The sequence below is a fragment of the Podarcis pityusensis genome (assembly GCF_964106645.2).
Source record: "Podarcis pityusensis genome assembly, chromosome: 5".
NCBI lineage: Eukaryota > Metazoa > Chordata > Lepidosauria > Squamata > Lacertidae > Podarcis > Podarcis pityusensis.
This window is the reverse complement of record NC_138032.1, coordinates 56,277,117-56,299,096: the sequence shown is the minus strand read 5'-3', so window position 1 is coordinate 56,299,096 and position 21,980 is coordinate 56,277,117. Positions and strand designations below refer to the sequence as shown.

At 40.7% G+C, this 21,980-nt stretch overlaps 1 protein-coding gene and 1 long non-coding RNA gene across 6 annotated transcripts in view; both read left to right on the top strand.

Moving 5' to 3' along the window:
• The window catches only part of FAM53B (family with sequence similarity 53 member B), a 117,185-nt gene that overhangs the window by 43,682 nt on the left and 51,523 nt on the right, over positions 1-21,980 (top strand). For all 5 annotated transcript variants that reach the window (XM_081005283.1, XM_081005286.1, XM_081005282.1 and 2 more), the window contains exon 5: positions 14,746-15,524. In XM_081005283.1, the coding sequence (XP_080861409.1) occupies positions 14,746-15,524 (779 nt within the window). The remainder of the gene's footprint in view (positions 1-14,745; positions 15,525-21,980) is intronic.
• On the top strand, positions 9,218-13,827 carry LOC308477472. The gene is made up of 2 exons (XR_013986578.1): positions 9,218-12,049; positions 12,299-13,827. It is a non-coding gene; the product is annotated as an uncharacterized lncRNA (long non-coding RNA).

Sequence of the window (21,980 nt, the reverse complement as noted above, 5' to 3'; positions counted from 1 at the left end):
TTTTCGCCTCCCCACAGCTGCCAAAGTTCCCTCCTATCCAGGGTATTTTCCAAGCAGTCAGAGACTGTGTCTGTGCATTGCCAATCTTTCCTCCGCCCTTTTCATGTCCCTTCTGGTTCTGGGAGACAATGGAGGAGGTGAGCTTGTTGCAGCAGGAGGGGAAGGCACCATGATTCTCTACCATCCTGACTCATCTCTGCCTCTTGGCCTCTCTCTTCCCACCCTCCTGCTTCAGCTTCTGGACGTCTTTCTGCCACTGTCCTTCCCAGCTCACTAAGCCTTGCGAGCTTCCAACACCTCCACTTCTGAGTCTTCCCACTCTGATCACTCATCATTGTCTCACAACCACTCCCCAGGTTTTGAGCCTTCTTCTCTTGGGGGTTCCCCAGCTGGTTCCTCCCACCATTCATCTGTGCCCAACCAGTCTAATATAGGCAGGATGTTGTGAGAACTAATTGTCTATTTGAATTTCAGCAGAGATGGGGGGGGGGGGAGATAGAGATAAAGCTGGCATATCCATAGAAGATACAACAGTGACCTTGAGAAGCTGTTGTGCAAGTCTAGCATTGGAATGATAACAAGATAAGTTCTGTGCCAGGCCATCTTTGCCCAGAGCATGGACTGAGGCAAATGGGAAAGAGTGACTTATATCTACTGCTTTATAAGTCATGGGAAAACTTTTCTTTTGGCCCTGCCAGTTATGTCAACTTGCTTTAAAGAGAAGGCTAGGCAAACCAGACACTTTTGTAGAACCTCTTTAGCACTATTCAGCACAAAGTCTGAGGATGGATTTTGAGTGTGGTCGACCAAACACGCTTATAATTCTTCTTTAGACATATAAGATGAATACACGAAAATCTGAAGTGGAATTGTATGGCTGTTGGGTGTGGGTTTGTATATGGGCCCCCTCTCCATTTTAAGCCCACAATGCATTCGCCCCACATATAAATAGGACTTTGGTCTCAAGTGTGCTGATCTTCCAATATTCCTATTATGTTCTCACATTCCCTATTTAAAAAAACCATTGATAAATCTATGAAAACTTCACACATTTGAGTTTGATTGAAATATTTGAGATTTTTTGGCCATTTTTTGAATTAAAAATTAGCATGCTTTGGGCTTTCCTCTTTCTGCAGCTATTTTAGTTGCTTTTAGGCTTTATAACCCTAACCAAGTTATTGGCGTTCATTTAATATTGTGTTTCTATTAGAGTACTATTATTAGCTTTCTTAGGTTTTTAGTTTGTCTGAAAAGGGGCTGTTTCTCCTTTCAGGCTTTGTTTTATCTCAATCCTTCTGTCAGTTTCACATTAGCATTGCTTGATGACAATTACTGAAGAATGTCCCTTAAAAAAGCGGTGGAAACAACTTTTTATCAGCTTTATTTGGAGAAAATGTGTGTGTATATTTCCTAGTAGCATTCATTGGCAATCTCTCTCTCTTTCTCTGTCTCTCTCTCTCTCTCTCTCACACACACACACACACACTTATTTATCATAACACAGTTATATTTGGAGAAAAAGTATCTGTATACATATTGCTCATTCGCATTAATTTGCTGTCTCTCCATCATCACAACACTTTGCCACGGAAAGGTTTTGCTAAGGAGAAAACCAGTTTTGTAGGGCGAAAGAATAAAAATCTAATTCCTGCTTATTCATATGCATTTTTACTTCGTTGTATGTGCTGCTAAGCTCAATGGAGCTTGCTCTCAAGTAAACAGGCAGAGGGTTTCAGCCTTTCCTGGTGAATAGTTAATGCAGATAACTGAAAAGGCCTCAGATACCACTTGATACACTATTTAAAAACATAATTCTTCATCAAATATTTGTCAAGTCACAGTGCCTTACAGCATTTCCCCCCTTTTCTTAAAGGGCAAGAATCCTCTGAGTTTAAAAAATGTTGAAATTGGTATAATTACCGCCAAGAGAAGAGTGTAAAAGAATACTGTTCCTGATTTTTGTTTTTCAGGAAAAAGCATAGAAGATGAAAAACGTATTGCTATAAATTCAGCCTTGAGCAAGAACAATTTTGTATGCCTTGCTTGAGTAGCCCTTGAATCATGTGCAAATAAATTGTTGCTGTTATGGAACAGAATATTTCTTTTATCCTCCCAGACAGCCAATATTATATTTCTCCAGTCAAAAGGGATACAAATGTAGTGGGTGGGAGGGTCACAAAGGGAAGCTGGTTCAACATAATGTTTAGGCAGTGAAACTATGGGTTTTTTGCTTTTAAAAAAATATATATTCTGTAGCCAAAGGATGAATTGAAGCAAATACTTAATGCAGTGCTGCACCCTAATTCCTCTCTTAGAGATTAAAAGGAAAATATTGGCTGCTGTTCTCAAGCTGCCTTTCCCAGAGTTGCTCCATTCATGTCAGTAGTGGAATTTGGCTAGCTTTAGGATTTTGTATTGCGAATGTTCAGTATTAATAGTGGTAAAAAAAGGCCTTCCTGCACGAATTTATTCTGTTGTTTTACTAAAGGAGCATTGGTAACTTGGAGGCAACCTGAGTTAGGATGCACAATTCTTAAGGAAGAGTCCCTACAAAGGCAGCATCTATTTCTGAGGTTTGACAGCTAGGTGGGAGAGTTTGCTGAACTCCTGTGGGGTTTAATGTTTTGGAGCTTTTGGCTCCCATCTTATCCGTACACTAGGGGTTGAAGCACTGAACATATTCTGCTGTATATATCCAGACACTGGCGTGTGCTCTGAATGTACCTAAAGCAGATGCAGAGCTTTTACAAACAGCATTGAGGGTGTTGACTAGTTTCTTAAAGTAGCTGGCATGGCAGGAACTCATGTTGTTGAAAAGAGATGCAAAAGCCATGTGCTCAAGAGAAAGATATACAGTGGTACCTTGGGTTACAGACGCTTCAGGTTACAGACACTTCAGGTTACAGACGCTTCAGGTTACAGACTCCTCTAACCCAGAAATAGTACCTTGGGTTAGGAACTTTGCTTCAGGATGAGAACAGAAATTGTGCTCCGGCAGCGTGGTGGCAGTGGGAGGCCCCATTAGCTAAACTGGTACCTCAGGTTAAGAATAGTTTCAGGTTAAGAACGGACCTCCTGAACGAATTAAGTTCTTAACCCGAGGTACCGCTGTAATAATATTTAACTTCAGTTAGAACTGGGCCAAAAACAGAAGCTCATCTTCTGTAGTATATGCTGCTTTTCTCATAGACAATGTAACTGGTAATGTTTATTGATCTCATCTCAGTTCTGCCTCGAATACACTAGATCTGCAGTCGACATGGCCAAAGGGATTTTGATGTCTCCCTGAGACGCTAAATCCAAGCAATGCCTCCAGCTGTGATGGTAAAAATAAAACACAAAGCCAAATAGTTGACAATTTTCTGCTGTAATGGCAGAATTTGGATGGATCTCCCACTTCTTATAGGTCAGACACATGCTTTATTAGGAAACCAGTAGAATTGGCAGGCACTGTTTCAACAAACATGCAACAGTTTATGGATCAAAATATAAAATTGTTATAGAGCCAGTTCGAGGGAAGTTTCATTCACTCCTCATTTTCAGCGTGTGTGTCTAGTGACAGCTGATGGGGAGCACAGACACAGCTTTTATCCCTTCATGTTACAATTTATTTTTCTGGGTTATACCTTGAACCCTTTACAATATGGAAATATAAGCATTTGATCTTTCTTAGCTCCTTCTTTATTAAACGAAGCAGTAAGAGCAGTTCAGCAATGGAACCAATTTCCTAGAGTTGGTGTTCTGTCCCTTGCTGTGGTCTTCAAGCAGAAGGCAGACAACCATATCTTGGGGATTCTCTGTATTTCCTGCATTGAGCAGTGGGACCACAAAGCCCCTTCCAGCTCTTATTTTTTTAATGCAGCCAGCAAGCACAGTAGTTTAGCATTTTCTTAAGCAAGAGCTCAAGGTAAAAATGGTTGCTCCCAACCTTTTTGTTAATTGAAAACCCTATTTAATTTGGAATTAGTCATTGAGAATTTCACTTCAACAACTTTGCCTCAGGTTTGGTGGGCATGATTCGATAAACATCAGTGACTGGGCAAAATATTTGCTTACTACTTAAAGCTATTTGAACTACCTTTAACGAGACTGTATTAAGGCACACACATAATTTTGCTGGCATTATTTCCTCCCTCTTTTTTGCCTTTGTGAAAAGGAACTTTTTGTGTTGTACTGATTTTTAAAAGCTTTATAAAAGAGAGAGAGAAAGAGAGATGAAAAATAATGCTGGATGCAAAATTCAGAAATATAATAAAAGGAAATCTACACTGATTTGATTTTGGCATCATTGTTTTAAAATATAAATAGCATCATTTGTTACGAGAGCTACGTGACTTGTGCTGGAGCTATCTTAATAGATAGTTAGGAATAAGGACATTTTGCTGCACTCTTCCTTCCAAAATGGATCATCTAATTTTCCACTTGGGAGGTGCTGTGTACAAAAGTAGCAATGGGAGATGGATAGTGTGCTGGAATGCTGGAGAGGAATCCGTGTCCTTTGTTGTACTGCTGGTTTTGCTCCAACCAGGGGTGGCGGGCTCTACTATATCATTTGCACCACCTGCCGCACCAGCCTCTGGGGGATCTGCAGCCTTTCAGATGTGCCTCTACAGTATAAGATGGAGCTCCAACTGCCATCAGTCACAGACAGCATGGCCCAATAGTTGGGGATGGTGGGAGTTGTAGTCTGGGCCGAACTCAGGGTGTTACTATTGCTGTATAAAGCCCTGAACCACTTTGGGACAGTTTACTTGAAGGATTGCCTCAGCCCATATGCACCCATTTGACCATTTGGATCTGTGGAAGTGGCACTTCTTCAAGTTCCACATAGTGTGTGTTCTGCACTTGCAAGAAATCGGTCCTTTAGTGTGGCAGCACCTGTATTTCAGAAGTTCCTTCCCACTGATATTAGGCAGGTGCCTCCACTGTCTTGTTTTTGCCTCCTGCTAATCCGCTTTTTTTCTTTCAGCAAGCCTACCCAGACACGGCACTTTAGCATGCAATTTTGACAAGTGTTTTAGAATTACTGATTCTATTTTCTGTTAGATATATATATATCTATGCAGCTAGTTTTGAACGCTTGTTTCTTAGTAGCATTTTAAATGAATATTTTATGCTGTCCATTGTAAGCAGCTCGGAGGTCTTTTGTCAAACTTTCATTTATTGTAATTGGACATTGGTTAAATAAAATATAACTAAATAGGGCAGCAACGTACCAAGGGCCACAGGTGTGCCTCCTGTGATCTATAACACCAGCAACAGATGGTGAGGGAAGGGGCTTCCTTCCTGTTATGCCTAAGTGGGTTCTGAGCTTCTTCTCTCTTCTGGCATTGCTGTGGGGAAGTGGGGCATAAATGTTTGCTGGTTTGTTTGCAAGAGAACAGTGGGGCTTGGTGATAAATGTTCCACGTCCTCACACCAGCTTAGGTGTAGGGGAATTCCTGTTAAATGTGACCATTGTGGTCGTCTCTGAGGCAACCTTTCTGAGGTGAAGTGGGCTGTGGTGCTCTTAGGAAACAAAGTGTGAGATGGAGGCTACAGTTAGGAGTCCACACCTTACATAAATCCCTATAAGACTTCTGAAGAAACAAAAGGGAACTCTGAGGCTCCCGAATCAGGATTTCAAGCTCTTCAATCTGTCAACGTTGTTTCCAGACTTGTATGCCTCACCTCTTCCTGTTGCCAAGTGTCCGCATAAAACAGATTGTCTAAATGACTAATTGCTACGTACGTATAACAGGAAATAATTTGAGTGAAGCTCTTATTCCATTCCTGTTGACTACACTTTGCTCTTTTGGCTAATTAATCTATAGGAAGTAGTTAACCCCCTAACCCATTTTGCATTAACAGTACCACTCTCCCTGAATATTCTATGTGATAGGGGACCCTTGCATTTTGCATTGGCTGGTAAGCTAGCTCTGATGTGAAATCTTAATGTGTCATCTGCAGGACTGAATGGGGGATGCTTGCCTGTTTTTTTGACAGAAGCAGACGTGTATGTGTGTGGGAGTAGCCACACCCTGACTCTGCCGTCTCTAGTCTCTCCTCAGCCCTTTCTTAATCTTGATGTTTGTTCAAGTGGTGCCAAGTACAGGTTATCCAATCTCCTCAGGGAATAGCTGCGGAGGTCTGATGAGCAAAGCAGATTTTCAGATGAGTGATTCCTTATCGGGCAGAGGTGCCAGTTTCTGGCCTTGATCTTTCTTAGGCCTGTTGTCTTTTTTCACACACAAACACACACGAAAAGCACTTGAAGGCACTTTCTTTGTCCCAGGTATGCATAGTGAAGTTGCACACTCATTTTGGACATAGAAAAGGGCATTTTCCTATCATTCCAAAATCAGCTAAATAATGCCATGAAGCGTCAATTCAAAGCAAATGTTTTCCAGGACGTGATCTGGCCATGCTGGGGCATGTTTGGAAAACATTGCCGCAAAGAATTACAGGAAATGTCACCTCTGTCCAGAATGATTTTGGACTCTCAGTTTCTTAGGGAACATGGAAAAATAACTTCGGTACCTTTTGTGTTACCAAGGACAACTTGGCAACCAAGCGTATTCCACATTTACCAAGTGGCATGACTGGTGGGTCTAGGCCAATTTAACCATATACTTTTTTCAGTTTTACATCAGTGAAGGAAGGTTTAGCACCTGTATTTCTAAAGACCACGTGTGTGTTGGAGCAGGAGACAGAGTGGGGAGAAGACTCAAATCATCTTGCTTTTATGGGAACTTTGTGCAAAAGGATTTCAGGCACACAGTGATGTTGCTAATTCATTCTGATCTCAGCAGTGTTCTGTTTATTTATTTTGTATTTATTAGGAGTATTAGAGGAAAAGAGCAGAGGGAAGGCTTGTCACCCGTCCTATCCCGTAGGCTCTAGAATTTAAAACAGAAAATACCAGTGAGACCTGCAACAAAATATTGCAGCATGTTTCAGTATGTTTTTGATTGTGTATCTGTGTGCACGCGTACACAGATGCTTCTAAACCTCAGGCTTCACCTGAATAGGCTGGTTCCTCCCTCTTGTTTTGGCTCCATTTCTTCAGCACAGTGGCACCGAGTTCACTTTTAGATGAAGCAATGCCATACCATCTAAAACAAATAAGTGTATTGTTGGGAGGAGAGGAATGCATGGACTAATTTCCTTAAGAAAAAAAAACTTTTAATTTTTGGGAAAGGCTTTTTTAGCTTTTAAGATTAAGAAACAAAGAAGGTTTTGGAGAAAATATTAACCTGTTCATCTTGGAGCAAAATGTTGGGTCCAGTATGCATGTGTGTAATCCACAGACCTTGCTGTGATGTTTTATTCTGATGAGGCACATTTTGTGCTGTCATTTCATTTTTTCTCCAACCTAGATGCTTTATCTTTGAAAATCTTTGTGTGTATGTGTTGGGTGCAGCAGGAAAGCACGAGTGGTTTCTGTGTCATCACTGCCAGCTAATTACTGCCATTAAACTCATTCTACAATGAGAAGCCACATATTTCATAAATGGAGTGTGCAATGGAAAGTACAAACTGCTGGTTTCCTAACACTCTTGGCGTACTAGGCAAATAGTACACAAGGAAGTAAATTAAATGCAGGTGCAAGAGATCATGATAAAATATTGGCAAAGAAAACTCTGCACTGTGTGATCCAAATCATTTGTATGCCCAAACCCCACCCAGACTTCAAAATATCACAAAGCCTATAAAGACGTTGAGTTGCTGCAGTATGTTGTTTTATATATTTTATGTCACAGAAAAAGATCATAGACCTATTTCCCCCATTTGCCCTATTTATTTGACAACTTATGTTTTTATTATGCTCTAACAGTATTTGTTATAATTTAAATGTAATTATTTTCAAGTATAACTGGCATTGATAATGTTTGTTTTTATGTCTGTGTCCCTCCAGTGAGTGCAGGACTATAGCACCAATCATGCCTGACCACTGGCCATACTGGTTGAAGCTGATGAGAGTCAGAGTCCAACAATATATGAAGGGTTACAGGTCCCCCACCCGTTGTAGAACAATATCATCATAACACCTATTGAGAAAGCAGCATAGTGCATCTCCTTCATAACCAGCTTCTGAAATAGCTCTTTAGTCACAACGGAAAATTAAAATTCACAACCACAAGTGGAAAACAACCTCTACCTGCAGTTGTTACTAATGGAATACCAGCCAATTCAGCTCATAGATTTGGCTGGCTCCAACTCCCAAACTTTTCTGCAGGGAAAAGCTGCATTTACTTCAGTAGGCCTTGTGCCAGCTAAGGAATAGCGAGCAAGAATATTAAGGCCTGCCCCCTAAGCCATTGCCCTAGCTTTATATATGAAGTCTGATCCTATGCACGACACTTTCCTTTTTTCAAAACACCCTTCCATACTGTTCCATACCTTCCAACATCTTGAGTCGCAAAACCGGGATGCTCGTCTTCCTGCTCATGCTCCCACGTGAGCCATGTAACCCACATGAGATCATGGAGCTCAAAAGGGCTGCTGTACTCGCATAAAATAGGATTTCCTCCCTGCCCCCCAGCATTTTTTTGGGAAGAGTCTATCAACCCCTGGAGCAGATTTGGGAAGTGAGGTCTGCTGAGAGAGAAAGAGCGCGAAACTTGAGTCCTTTATTTCCAAGTGGTGGAGTAGCTTTGGAAACTGGGAAGGAGAAAATGTGTCTCTCCCCCCCCCCCCAATCCCCTTGCTCCCTTCCTGAAACATCCTTGTGTAGTGCAAGACAGTGAGATTTTAAATCTCATGGTACTTATTCCCACAATCCTCACCCTTACTAGAACCTGTAAGAGGAGTTTGTGCAGGCCAGATCCATCTTTCCTTTTCCTCTGAAGACTTGACTGATAGACTCGCACAACCAGCACAACTTCTGGTTTCCTTAGGTCCCTGTTAACTCTTTATTTTCGGTGGCTCCATTTTGCTTGCCAACTGCAATCACCCAGGTGAAAGCTCTGGTAACTGAAAACGGATGCTTCAAAATCTCCAGAGAGTTCACAGTCTATGAAACTGAGGCCTGGAAAAAATAAAGAAGAGAAATAATTGCAGTATTGTAATCAGCAGTAGTTCTGTACAAATAAAGTATGGATAATCCCAGTTATCTCTGTATTAGAAAATCCACTGGTGCGAGACATCAGTTTATCAAGTGAACATCTTTTTTATTTTTTTAGTTTAGTTCAATGAAATAAAAGAAACATTTATGTGTACATAGGACATTATTTATATATCTTCAAATATAATTTTAATTCCACTTTTCTAATTTCATATTGTATTAGTGAGTGCTGTCACTTCCTGATTTAAGGCACATTGCAGTACAGTAATAAAAAAAGAAAGTACACTTGGGTTAGCAGCACAAGTGCTCAAAAAAGCAAGAACATTTTGTTTGCAATGGTGACACCAGTATTGTTTAGCTACACCAGAGTTTACAAAGTTCGCACTAGCCAGTGTCTGCTTTAGCCGAATCATTGTTAGAAGTGTTCCAGTTTTCTTGCAGTAGTGTCTAATTCATAAAACTAGGTCATCAGCTAGTGATCAGCTCTGTATTCTGCTCTATTTAGCCATTAATTCCAACCAAGGCCTGCCAGTTCTTGGTTCTCTATCTGTATATTTTGCTTCCAGATGTCTTCAAAGGCACATGAACTTTGTTTCTCATAGAAAGACCAAATTAGAATCCCCAAAAGGTGGCATTCCTTCTCAGTTTTCCTGTGGTGTAATGTTCTTGCTAAAGCACACACGTGATGAAAGTACAATATTCTGATATTTTCCCTGAAACAATTTTGACGACACTAGTGACATTTTTATATTGCCGTTTTTGTCATGTGCAGCTATGGCTGGGTGAATAGTCTATTGCATCGTGTCACCTGATTTTGTTTTGTAAGAAAAACATCCTTAGCCTGTGAGTCACTGGCTTTCCCTGAATAGACTATAGAACCACAACCCTGATGACCTCTAAGGTGAACTGCTCGGGTTATTGTTGCTTTCTTGCCAATAGAGACTGAAAATGTATAGGCCGAAAGGCTAAACTGATACCAGTGGCAGCAGTTGCCCACTAGACGTGCCAGGGCAGCTAGCAGTCATGGAGGTGTGCTCAGTGGGGTCAATGGTGTGTGACCAAGCTGTCTAGAGTAGCCACTTGCATATCGTCCCCAAAGAGAATATACATCAACAAAAATTAAGATGAAAGACAACATTGGTTTGCATAGAATTGCATATTCTAATTTGTATGTCTAGATAAAAGCTTATAAATGAATACTATAATGGTTAAACCAACGACTGAATTTAAGAGAACACAGGCAAAGGGATAATTTATTTACTGAAGAATGGATGTACTGGTGCAACAAGGGTCAAGATAATATGCAACCATATGTACTGTTGGAAACAAGTTTAAAGAGTAACTATTGGTCTTTACATATAATACTTTATTTGCTTATTTATTTTTGCCTGCTTGAGAGTTTGTATGCTCGTTTATTAGTTTATGCTGCATCTTTACTTTTTTGTTTTGTTTTGCAAAGAAAATTGATAAAATGAAAATGAAAAATAAGAGTAGAACACATCTCCCCATAGTGGGGAAGACTATGACCAGGTGATCTGTCTGTGTCCAGCTGCAAAGAGTCAGTGGGCAACTTCAGGGCCTCGGCCTTCCCTTCTTATGGTTCTAAAGCTTTTGAATGTGCATGGAACAGACAGCATTTTAAAGAGAGGACAGTCTTCTGTAAAGCAGAACACCAGGCCATCCTAATAGAGTTCCTCTGTGTAAGCTTCTGGCTGCATCACCGCTGCAGTAATTATGTCAGCATGGCAGTGTAATAAGGCAGATAATCCCTTTAAAGCAAGAAAACAAGTCAATTTTGGACATCATAAGGAAGCATCTAAATAGCAACAGCAGGTACCAGCCAACATTGTACACAGGAAAATTGTGTCTGATGTAAAGGATAGTGGCAGTCAAGAACATTGGCAAAGACAGCTGGGAGGAGCATATGGAGATTGAGTGAGGAGGGGTTGTATTAAGATTTTGAGTGAAAAACCTCTAAATGGTAAAATGGAGACCTTGGGAGACAGTGGTATGATTTAGAAGTTGCTTCCCTCATAGGGTTTGTTCCCTGCCCTCATCCTAGATTACAAATGGAGGGCAGCAAGAATGATGAGGCCTTCCCATTGTTTGCTGATAAGAGTAATCTCTTTTTCTTGGCACTTATATTGTCACCATCTATTGTTTCACAGGCTACTCTCCTAATAAATATCCACAGTGTATGTGTGCTGGCTTGCACACACAAACACACTTATAGTTAGAATCACCTTATTAAAATATCCATCACCCCAAGCTCTGAATCCACCATGAACATATTCCCCCGCTGAAATAGCCCTTTCATTTATCCAAATTATTAGGATGTTGAGTTTGAGCTGCATTCAGTGGACAATTAAATTGACTTGGGTTTGACCGTAAGAACCAGCAACACTGGTTTCTAAAAACAGAAACATTCTCAAAGTGAAATGATTTCAGTTTTTATTTATGGCTTGTGCTGAATAGGATGTTAAGTGGGCTTTCAAATATGGTTAAACCATATTTCATGCATAAGCAGTTTCAGTTCCAATCTTTTGATTTCCTTTGTCTCTTGAGAGAGAAAAAGAAGCATCACTCTCAGATAATAGCACAGAACCCGTTGTTCTCCACCGCTTTTTCGTGGCTTGTTATTTAACAAAGCTAGTGTCAGGCGCATTTAAGTTGGCAAGCCTTAATAGCTGTCAACCACAGCAGATGCAGGTGAGATGCTGAAATGAATAAGCTGCCTATGGTGAATTATTATGTAGTTACTGTTTCAGTGTCTTTTTGCCACTCACCTGAAACACTTACTGGGGGTGGGGAGGAAACCATATATTCATACGCTGTTCAGAGAAAAAAACCCCCCACCCTATTCTAATAATTGTTCTGTTTTCTCTTTGCCATAACTGGATCAATGGATAAAACAGAAGTCAGAAGTTACAGAGCAAGGATCACTGTATGAGTATGCAGTCTTCTATTCACAAGTTGCTTTGAATCCGGTGCATAATAGTAAATGTTGAATAGTGGGTAGACATAGCAGACGACACAGCGATTTCTCCAAAGCAGCTCTTTATTTGTAAGCTGGAACAGAACTGAACAGCAAACAGCTCAGCCGGCCTGCTTTTATAGGCAGCCGGCTGTCAACATTGTAGCAACAACAACCCAGGGTTTCCCACCTAAAATAACTGACGTGGACCTGAGTGAAAACTGCATACACAATACTCCTGGTGGCCAGGGTGAGGACTTCAATACATAACAGTAAAGGCAATATGTTTATGTCAAATATCTTTTCGTTTAACGGGAGAAGAGGATTTCTACCCCCAAAAAGGGAGAGGTTGCTGAGGCTTACAAACCGAAGCATGTACCTGGTTCAAAAGACACTTAGGCTTCTTCCGCTAAGCCCATCGGCCCATCCTTGTTTTTTTTTATTCGATGGAAAGAGGATCTAGTGATGGAGCTGACAGCACAATCCTATACCCACGGACTGTTTACCCTAATCACCTCTGTCTTAGTCAAAATTGCCACCAGAAATTGTTTGTGTGAAACGTAAAGCACATACTCATACACCTGTCAGTGCCTCCAGATATTCAAAATATTCATATTTATTTATTTAATATTTTTAATATCAAATAATAGAATTGTAGAGTTGGAAGGTACCCCTGAGCATAATCTAGTCCACCCCCCTGCAATGCAAGAATCTCTACTAGGTCATACATAACAGGTATGCTAACCTCTGCTTAGAAACCTCCAAGTCGGATTGGTTGTTTGCCAGACCATCCTATGTCGGGGGACCAGAAGTTAGGAGAGGAACCTCCACATACAACAGTTTAGCACAACTGTAATAAGGCTAAACATGGTTCTTTTGCAGTTTTTCTTCTGCTAGATCCTGAAAGATCTGCATTGTGCTTCCTTTATATTTTAGGACCAAGTTGCCTCATGCCCTTTTGTCAGATATAGTCTCTAAGTGTGTGGATTTAGCAATATGGTCTCTCGGCTGCTTTGCTTTACTCCAGCCTTCCCCAGCCTTGGGTCTCTGGAACCCAAAGCTGGCTGGGGATGATGGGGAAGTTAAACAGAATTCATATGGTAGAGTGGTCAACAGGTAACTTTGCAGAGGGGGAAAGGAGTAAAAAAACCGAGGGCTGCTTGATTTGCCTCTTTTAAAAGATTTATGGTTGCTCATGCAAAAATAAAGTTGAAAGAGACAGGTATCCTGTATCCTTTTGTATGGACTCACCAAAGCTTTTTGTATTGTAAAACGTGATGTCTGAACCCTGAGGGTCATGGCAGCGTGCCAGTAAAATTAGCTTCTATTTCTGTTTCTTTTGTCTGGTGACCTGACCTGAGAATGCTCTGTTGGCTGCAGTGAATATGGTGGGAAAATAAGTGACATCTAAACATAGCTGTAATTGCTAAATGTGTATTTCTTGCTTTGCATTGTGATCATTAAAGTGAGGGGGGAAACAGAACTGATAGCTACATCCAAAAACAGATCTCAGCATTTTGATGGATAGGTAGCACGGGCATCCATCTGTAAATGCTAGTTGAAGAAGACAACAAGGGGTGGGCATGCAGTTCAGGACATCCATCTGTGTGGGGTCTTAAATATGAAACTTTTGACTTTAAACATTATTATATTACTGGAACCATTTTATTATTTTAGTCATTGTTGGTGGAGCTGTATTACCCTAGCGGCGTATTATGATGAATAGCCTGTTTGTTTTTCCAGATTTAGCCTTACTTGTCTTCATCATTTTGGGCATAATCACATTAAAATTTTACAGTGATTGTTACGTATTCAGTACATGTTTCTGTTTACAAATCCAAGTTATAAAATTATGACTATCTTTGTGATAGATGGTCTTGCTTGCTTCCTTGTGGCAGAATCATGTATCTATTGTTTAAAACTTTTATGCAGCATTTCCTTTAGTCTTGCTTGCTTCCTTCCTTGCAAATAAGTTTATCCATACACACACCTAATAACTAGCATATGTTGATCTCCGACCTAAGTGTTTTGGACTTGCAGTGCCCTTTCAGTTTAAAAAAACAGCTCAGTTCTTCCTCATTGTTGCCATTGAGTCCAGTGTGTATTCAAAATGACTTAACTGCTTGTCCTTTTATTCATGTTTGCATGGAAACAAAATATAATTGTGTTTGTTTCCTATGAGGAAATAGAACAAAATGCAGCACCAAAACGCTGCTAGATAACTCAGCGGCCAGCCTAGATCTTCAAACTGCTGCAGACCTGCTCAAAGAGCAGCATCTGTGCCTGGATGAAAGTGGGTCTTAATGAAAAGATGGCATTCTTAGCCATGGAGAACATTATGTCTGTACTGCTACTGTTCATCACAGAACATCAATTTATATAGGCTGAGCAACTTCAGTTTTTAATACTGTGCCTGTCTTGATTTTTGACCCTCCTTAAACTCTTGCATTCACATTAAACCTTTATGTTTAAGTTTTTTTAAAAACACACTGCTGCTTGTTTTTCAATATTTTCTGCTGCTGCTGTTCCTTAGATAACTAGCTTGTTTGTCCTTCCATCCTTAATCAATTAGTACTTGTCAAGCCAAATTCTAACAATTAACTAGTTTATAGTGAAGCGTCCCATGAGATATATTGTTTTTGTTTTTTTTAAAAAAATATGGCAGGTGAACCATATTGCTAATTGGTACTAATGAATGTATATCATTTTATCATTTCCAAATTAGAAAATGACAGATGGAGAGATCTCAGTAGGAAATGTCCCCTTCAGATCGATCAGCCAAGCACCAGCATTTGGGACTGCCTGCCTGACAAAAGCGAAGAAAACGCCATATGGCAGAGAGAGGCAGCTAGCACATGCGCAGTGACCAACTTGATCAAAGACCTCAGCCTCAGTGACCGCAATGGCAATCCCTCAGCACCTCCCAGCAAACGCCAGTGTAGGTCGCTCTCTTTTTCTGATGAGATGTCTAGCTGTAGGGCTTCATGGAGGCCTATAGGATCAAAGGTCTGGACTCCTGTAGAAAAGAGACGGTGTTACAGTGGCGGAAGTGTCCAGCGCTATTCCAATGGATTCACCACCATGCAGAGAAGTTCAAGCTTTAGCCTTCCTTCCAGGTCAAACACTCTTTCCTCATCCTACGACCAGTCTGCATTTAGCAACAGATTAGGATGTCAGCCATGCCAAGGAATGAGAAGGTCAGCCACTTATGGGCAGGCGAGTGATATCTGGGGCAGCGACCACGGCTCTGTAGAAGGTGGCAGGGTTGACATCCAGCGGTCTCTCTCCTGCTCCCATGATCAGATTTCTTTTTCGGAATATTGCCTGCCCTCAGCGAGCAGCACACCTGCCTCAACCCCAGAGCTGACAAGGCGCTCCAATGGGCTTTCCCGAAGCCGGTCCCAGCCATGTGTCCTTAACGACAAGAAAGTTGGAATTAAACGACGGCGGCCTGAAGAAGTAAAGGAACAAAGACCTTCACTGGATCTTGCCAAGATGACCCAGGTAAGAGTTAATTATATCGTATGGTTAGGCCAAACATTTACAAAACACATAAAGTATGTATTTACATTATAGACAGTGTGCAACACACTGATGTGGTAATACTGTGTAATTAACAAAAGCGGAAAGCTGGTTGAATTCCACCCCCCTCCCAAAAAACCTGGTTCAATTGTGTGTTTTGTTTTGCTTGCTTGGAGTAGAGGTAATTGTTTCCTTTTATTAGTAGGAGACTGATTGTTTTTCTAATGGATTTGATATTTAGCATCATAACCACTAGCCTTCCAGGCCCTAATATGAAAGGTTTTTCTTCTGAAAATTTATTTATATTCATAATCTGTAACTCACTGGTCTTCAACTGGTGGATCATGGCCTGAGCCAAGGGGGGCGGGTTGGGTCACAACAGGATCATGACCACCATGCACTTATATGGCAAAGGATTAAGAAATAGATCCCCAAATACAAGTTTGGGTTAAAAATGAGCTCTGGGTCTGAAAAAGTTGACGGCTGTTGCATAACTTAGTCGCTTTAGATAGCTTAGCCTTATTTGAATGAAATGGTGTTTCCTATAGATAGGCAGCATAAGTTTCAGCAAGCAATGGTTTGGTTTTTAATGAAAACAAACTTATTATCAGAAATTGCAGAAGAGGTGCTTTCAAGCACATGCTGTGGGAAGCCAAGGAAAACCTCAAGCGTACTTAGTGTTTGTTTTATTTCTGGATGAATTCTCAAAACTGGGGACTTTGCTCTCTATGAGTATTGACTTCAAGCAGTCTTGTCTTCTGTAATTTTCCACTTCTTTATTACGTTTCATTTTCAGTTGCGAAACAGAGGTCAAAAATTTCCCCTTTAGCCAGGAATCCAAAGTGTGAGCAGACAAGAGATCTGAAGTGCACATCAGGGAGGATGTTGCTTCCATAAATTCTTAACTTTCGGAATCCATTTGTGAGATAAGTGGCCTTTAAAATTGTGTGGTACATAACTAAGCTACAAGAACCCTTCGAAGCACAGGACTCCAAACCAGCTTCATCTTATTACTTAATAATCAAGGGTTTTCTTTTAATGATTCAGCATTCCTTTTGTCTGTAATTTATAGGCATACACTTGTTGATAAAATAAAGATACCCTTGTGTAGAACAGAGATAAACTAGGATTTATAGATCTGATACCTTCCCCCACCCTCCAGCAGCAGTGCATTAACTCTGCTTTATTGGCATAATTCCTCTTTTACTTTATTGATTTCTGCAAGCCAAAAAAAAGCTCCCCCCATCGTTCACTTTTCACTATCTGTACTACTCTCAACATTGTTGTATGCACTTAAAACAGCTGTTGCACCGCCATGAAAATATGATCCTTTCCCATTGTTTGTATTGCTTTGGATTACAGTGACACTTCCTTAAAAAATGGTGCCAGATCATCCATTTTAATTGTATGCTGCCTTTCCATAGTCAATATGGCTCAAGATGAAATGTGCTGCATGTGCTATTTTTGTTAGCTATTTTTGTTAACAGTGACTCTCCCAGGCAGGTACAGCTGATTAGAAAGCTGCAGTTGTCCTCTATTTCCCCTTATCCAACACAATGACTTTTGACAGTGGAAACTCATTTATTTTCGTTTTATAAGACCGTGATGCTTTGCAATACTTTTATGACTCTATGGGTGATTGAATAAGTTCGTTTTCTTTTGTGTTTATGGGAATGCTTTTTCCTTCTCTAGAGAAGTTTGAAAGATAAAAAGGGTAAGAAAATAACATGCCTGGGTGATTTCAGGGGGGAAACGTACTACATTATACTGCTTGCAAGTCCCCCTTTGAAAATGTGTGTCAGTGAAATTTAATATGCTAAGCTGCTTTATTAGCTAATAAACTGGATAGGTAGTAAAAACAACCTTATTATTTTTTACGAGTCCCAAGTTGAAATCACACAGCTAGCATCACTGAAGGCCTTTTCATTTTCTTGTACTTGTGGAAACAGTTTAAATTATATAGTCATTCATGTTTGTACCCAGGTATATATAGGTTGTTTCATTTGCTCCAGGCTGGTATCCAAGGAAGTGGTAGAGGCTGGAAGCAGTAGGTGTAAAAGGGACCTCTGAATGAAACAAACCTATGTGGTTGGCTTAGTTTTTCATCTGCAGGGCTCCAGGTACATCAGGCATACATTAAAGCAGTACATTGGAGGCTTATAATTGCTGTAGCATTGTAAGCAGCTCTGGAATAGAGTTAAGTGTCCATGATTCTGCAAACATGTGTCCTCTTAAAATTGTGATAGGAAAATTTGTGGCAGAAAGTTATGTGTTTACCAGGAAAAGTGATGGCAAGAGAGCAGTAAAATGGAACTAGTGTCACCTTTACCACCATGTAGATTACCATGGTTATGAGTTGGATCCTGACAAAGGGTACTTTTGGATGGGTGTTTATTGTGGGGTCAATGCTGCTCATGGACTGCTCAGTACCACACAAAACCCAAAGGGTAAATTTAGTATGGATTTGCCCTTTCAACATAAAATCCATTTTTAAAAAAAGTTTCATGCCAGTGACCTGTTTATGATAGCTGATTGACCCATCTGCAGTATTCACTCCCAGTATGGAAGCACCTAAAGTTAGTTGAACTTGGGCCTCAGTAGAATATGACTCAAGTCCCCTCGCTGAGTGGAGGCTGGTCCATTCATGAGGCACTGCCCCATCAACCTTCATTAAATTTTACTGTTTTGCTTTGCCAACCTTCATATGCACACTATAATTCAGCAGCTGTGTGCCAGTTCACACATCATACTTTTAATGAGGGCCAAGATGCTGGAATCTTGGAACCCAAGTTTGGGGCAAGTGGCAGAACCTCAGCAGAGATTAACATCACAAAACATGCTGCAAACAAAAGTGTGGAAAAACCTTTAAAATGTGCCCTTCCAGTGAGTCCCCAAAATGTTCACTTTTGAAAGCTCTTTCCAAGCTATCCCACTTCCCTGGCATAGAGATAGACCACATGTTTGGTAAGGCATAAAATGGTTTACTTACAAAACTCTTCAAAGTTCAGATTCATGTGCTTTTCCATACAGCAGTCAGAAAAGATGCACAGGCAGTCAAAACGTTGCTTAGTTACAAAAGGTAAAAGTTTTGGAGTAGAAAAAACGTTAGTTTCAGACTCAATTCTTAGCTGAAACAAACAAGTCTGGTTAAAGCCATGTGGCTGGAGTGACCAGCTCAGAGCTCCTTGAACATACTGAAGAACATACTTGGAGAAAGAGAGAGAGAGAGATTATAAAGGCTTTCTGATCTATTTCTTCTCAAGGTGGGAAGTGATAACATAGGCTAAGCCTGGCAGGACTGCTTACTCTATGGTTTAACATTTTCATGCACCAGTTAGATACAAACATATGAGGCTGGGACCCTACACAAAGTAGGTAAGATGTAGGAGGGGTATATGAGCAGCCTCTTGATACGTGCTGTGTTTACTGAAATCCTGTCTGTAGGGGACTGTGAACTTGAATGGAGCAGTGTGTTTGTTTGTGTGTGTTCCTTTTCCTAGAGGCCAATTGTTCTTATCAAAATTGTAAGAGAAAATATTTGAAGGGCCTCCTATCTTCTGCCATGCAGGCAGAAAGCAGCTTGGAAGGGAAGAGATTTTGATTGGAAAAACAACCTGTAGGGAAAGAGTTAAGTATTCCCCGCACCATTCCAATCAAACCCACAGGCTCCTACAGCTGCATTGAAGCAAAAAACAAAAATGTCAGTAGACATCCCATGCATCTCCCACCTCTTTGGGCCTGAGTAAGCCCATGTAAGCTAACTTCCTCTGCCTGGGATGTTGAAGAAAAGAGAAACACACTCCTGTTTGGAAGATAATTTGTGCAATTACTTTTAAGTTGCAGTCTTTGTTGTAATTATAGTATTGTGCTTTAAGCTAAAAGCCCTTGCTTTCTGCATCTAGATATTCCCCAAATTACTTCTTCTTCCCCTATTAATTTTAGTGCTTTGCTGATCTGAATCCAAAATACTTAGATATTCCCACATTTTTCCTGGCAATTGTCAGGCAGGAAGAACAGAGCTCAGCCCCATGCTAACAATTGGGTACATATAACAGCCATATTATAAGTACTGTTTTCACACTCTAAACATACTTGGCGTTTGAATGTGCCCCCAAGCAGTGATGGTGCACTATATCTGACAGTGACGAAGAACAGCACAATATGTTCCTCTGTACAGCAAGGTTCCTGCTGTGCAAGACAATACAAAATCTTTTCTACTGCATCTTTGTAAGTGAACAGCCCCTCTTGTGTGGGTCCTTGTGAGATCTAACCATCTGCATGGAGGAACTAAATAAATTAGTCCCAAATGGTGGATCAGAGTCCTAAGAAGCCCAACATGATTGAATACTACAAGGAGGCTTTCAGGCAAAACAGATTTCTGAGTCATTGTAATTATGATCAGGCTTTTTCATTAGATGAAGCTGCTTTTAATGAAATGCGAAGAATCAGTCACCTTCTTCTAATTTGTACTAAAAGCTATTTTGATCATGGTTTTTCCATGCAGTGCCTTCCCTTAAATCCACCTTAGGCAGGACCAGGGGACATTTTTCATCCAAGGATGGGCAAAAACCAATTAGGATTTAAAAGACAAAACAAAAAAAAACACCTCAACCAAACAACAACAAACCCAAAAACTGTGTTATGGTTGAGATGTGAATAGTTTGGAGAGAAGGGACTAGGAAACGGTTTTCCTTTTCACATACAGTGGTACCTCGGGTTACATACGCTTCAGGTTACAGGCTCCGCTAACCCAGAAATAGTACCTCAGGTTAAGAACTTTGCTTCAGGATGAGAACAGAAATTGTGCTCCAGTGGTGCGGCGGCAGCGGGAGGCCCCATTAGCTAAAGTGGTGCTTCAGGTTAAGAACAGTTTCAGGTTAAGGATGGACCTCCGGAACGAATTAAGTACTTAACCCGAGGTACAACTGTACACGCTAAAGGTAAATGACTTCTGATTAATGCGTCTCACAGCAACATTATTCTTTCCGTACTGTACAGTCATCGCCACAGAAAGTAGCAATTGCTGTAAGCTCAGCTCAAATTGGAGAGCCAATGTGGTTTCCTGACAAATCAGGAAGTCCCCAGTTAAAATCTCACTTGACAGCCTTTTGGACAAGCCACAGTGTCTCATCCAAGGCAACCACCCCCCATCTGCAACATAGAGATGATAATAACGCTTACCATACAGGGGTGGTGCAAGGAGAACAAAAAAAAAAAGGTAATGTGTGTGATTTTCTTTGAAATTCAGTGCTATGCAATTGCTAAGCTTTATTAAATGTAGGGAATCATAATTGTCGGGTTAGTGCATCCTCATGGTTGACTTAAGCACTCAACTTTGGGAAGCTTCTCAAAAGAGTTAGCCCTCCTGTACTATTATATGCTTCAGGCACCTTGGTCTCTCCAATAATGAAGGCTGCTTGGACTACCGGTTTGAGCCTATAAGGTCTGTTCTTATGTTTAGTTCAATGTGACTGTATTTGTAGCATGCATCCCAAACATGATCCATCCTGCCCTTTAATAGAGCAGTTCATCCCATAACATAGTAATTTTTATTTTTCATGTTGTGCCCCGACAGTAACAAGCATGGCTGCTGCTGTGCAGAGCTGCCTTATCACACAAGGACTTTAGAAACAAGTTTACATAATGAAAGATCACACACCATTGAACTGGGATTTTTACAAGCATTCTGGTAGCAGCACAATGAAGCCTTTTACAATTACTGGTGAAAAGTAGAATTTTGCCTAAGGCCGCGGACTAATTTAGGAGACTGGCGCTCTTGTTCTCAAGTCTTCCTTAGATTTTTCTCAATGGCCAGAGGCAAATTGCTCAGCGTCCCCCCCCCTCAAAGGATTGCTGTGAGCCTGAGCCTATTGTTGTTTGTAAGGATCAGCAAGGTTACTAGAAAGTGCACTCTGTATAAAATAAAGCAAACAAATTATTACAGGAAATTCTTGATGGTGTTTTGTTTTTTTGTTTTTTAAAAAAGGATCCCAGCATTTAAAGCGGGAGACACACAAGGAGTGACCACACTGTATGATAATGTGCATTCAGTGTTGGGTGCAGGTGCCTTTTGGGGGATGCTGTGTGCATGACGTCGTCTCTGTACCACAGTCTAAAGTAGAATGGATGTAATCTGTGCCGAAAATGCACTTCTCAAGTGCTTGTTGTGTACTTGTGTTTACAGAGTGCTTTCTCAGGTCACCTCCTTTTGGGGCAGACCTACTCATGTTGCAGGGCTGTGCCTCTCCCTTCACTATGTTTAACTTGTCTATGAATGAATTTGGTAAAATAGGAAGCAGTAAAGTAATTTAGCTGTCTGTCTGTCCGTCTCTTTCTCTCTCTCTATATCCTCTGTATATAAATACACCAGTTTCCACTCTCTTTCAAAAGATTGTGAAAAACCTTTCCCCCGCTTTTTTAAAAAAGAAAGGTCTGTTG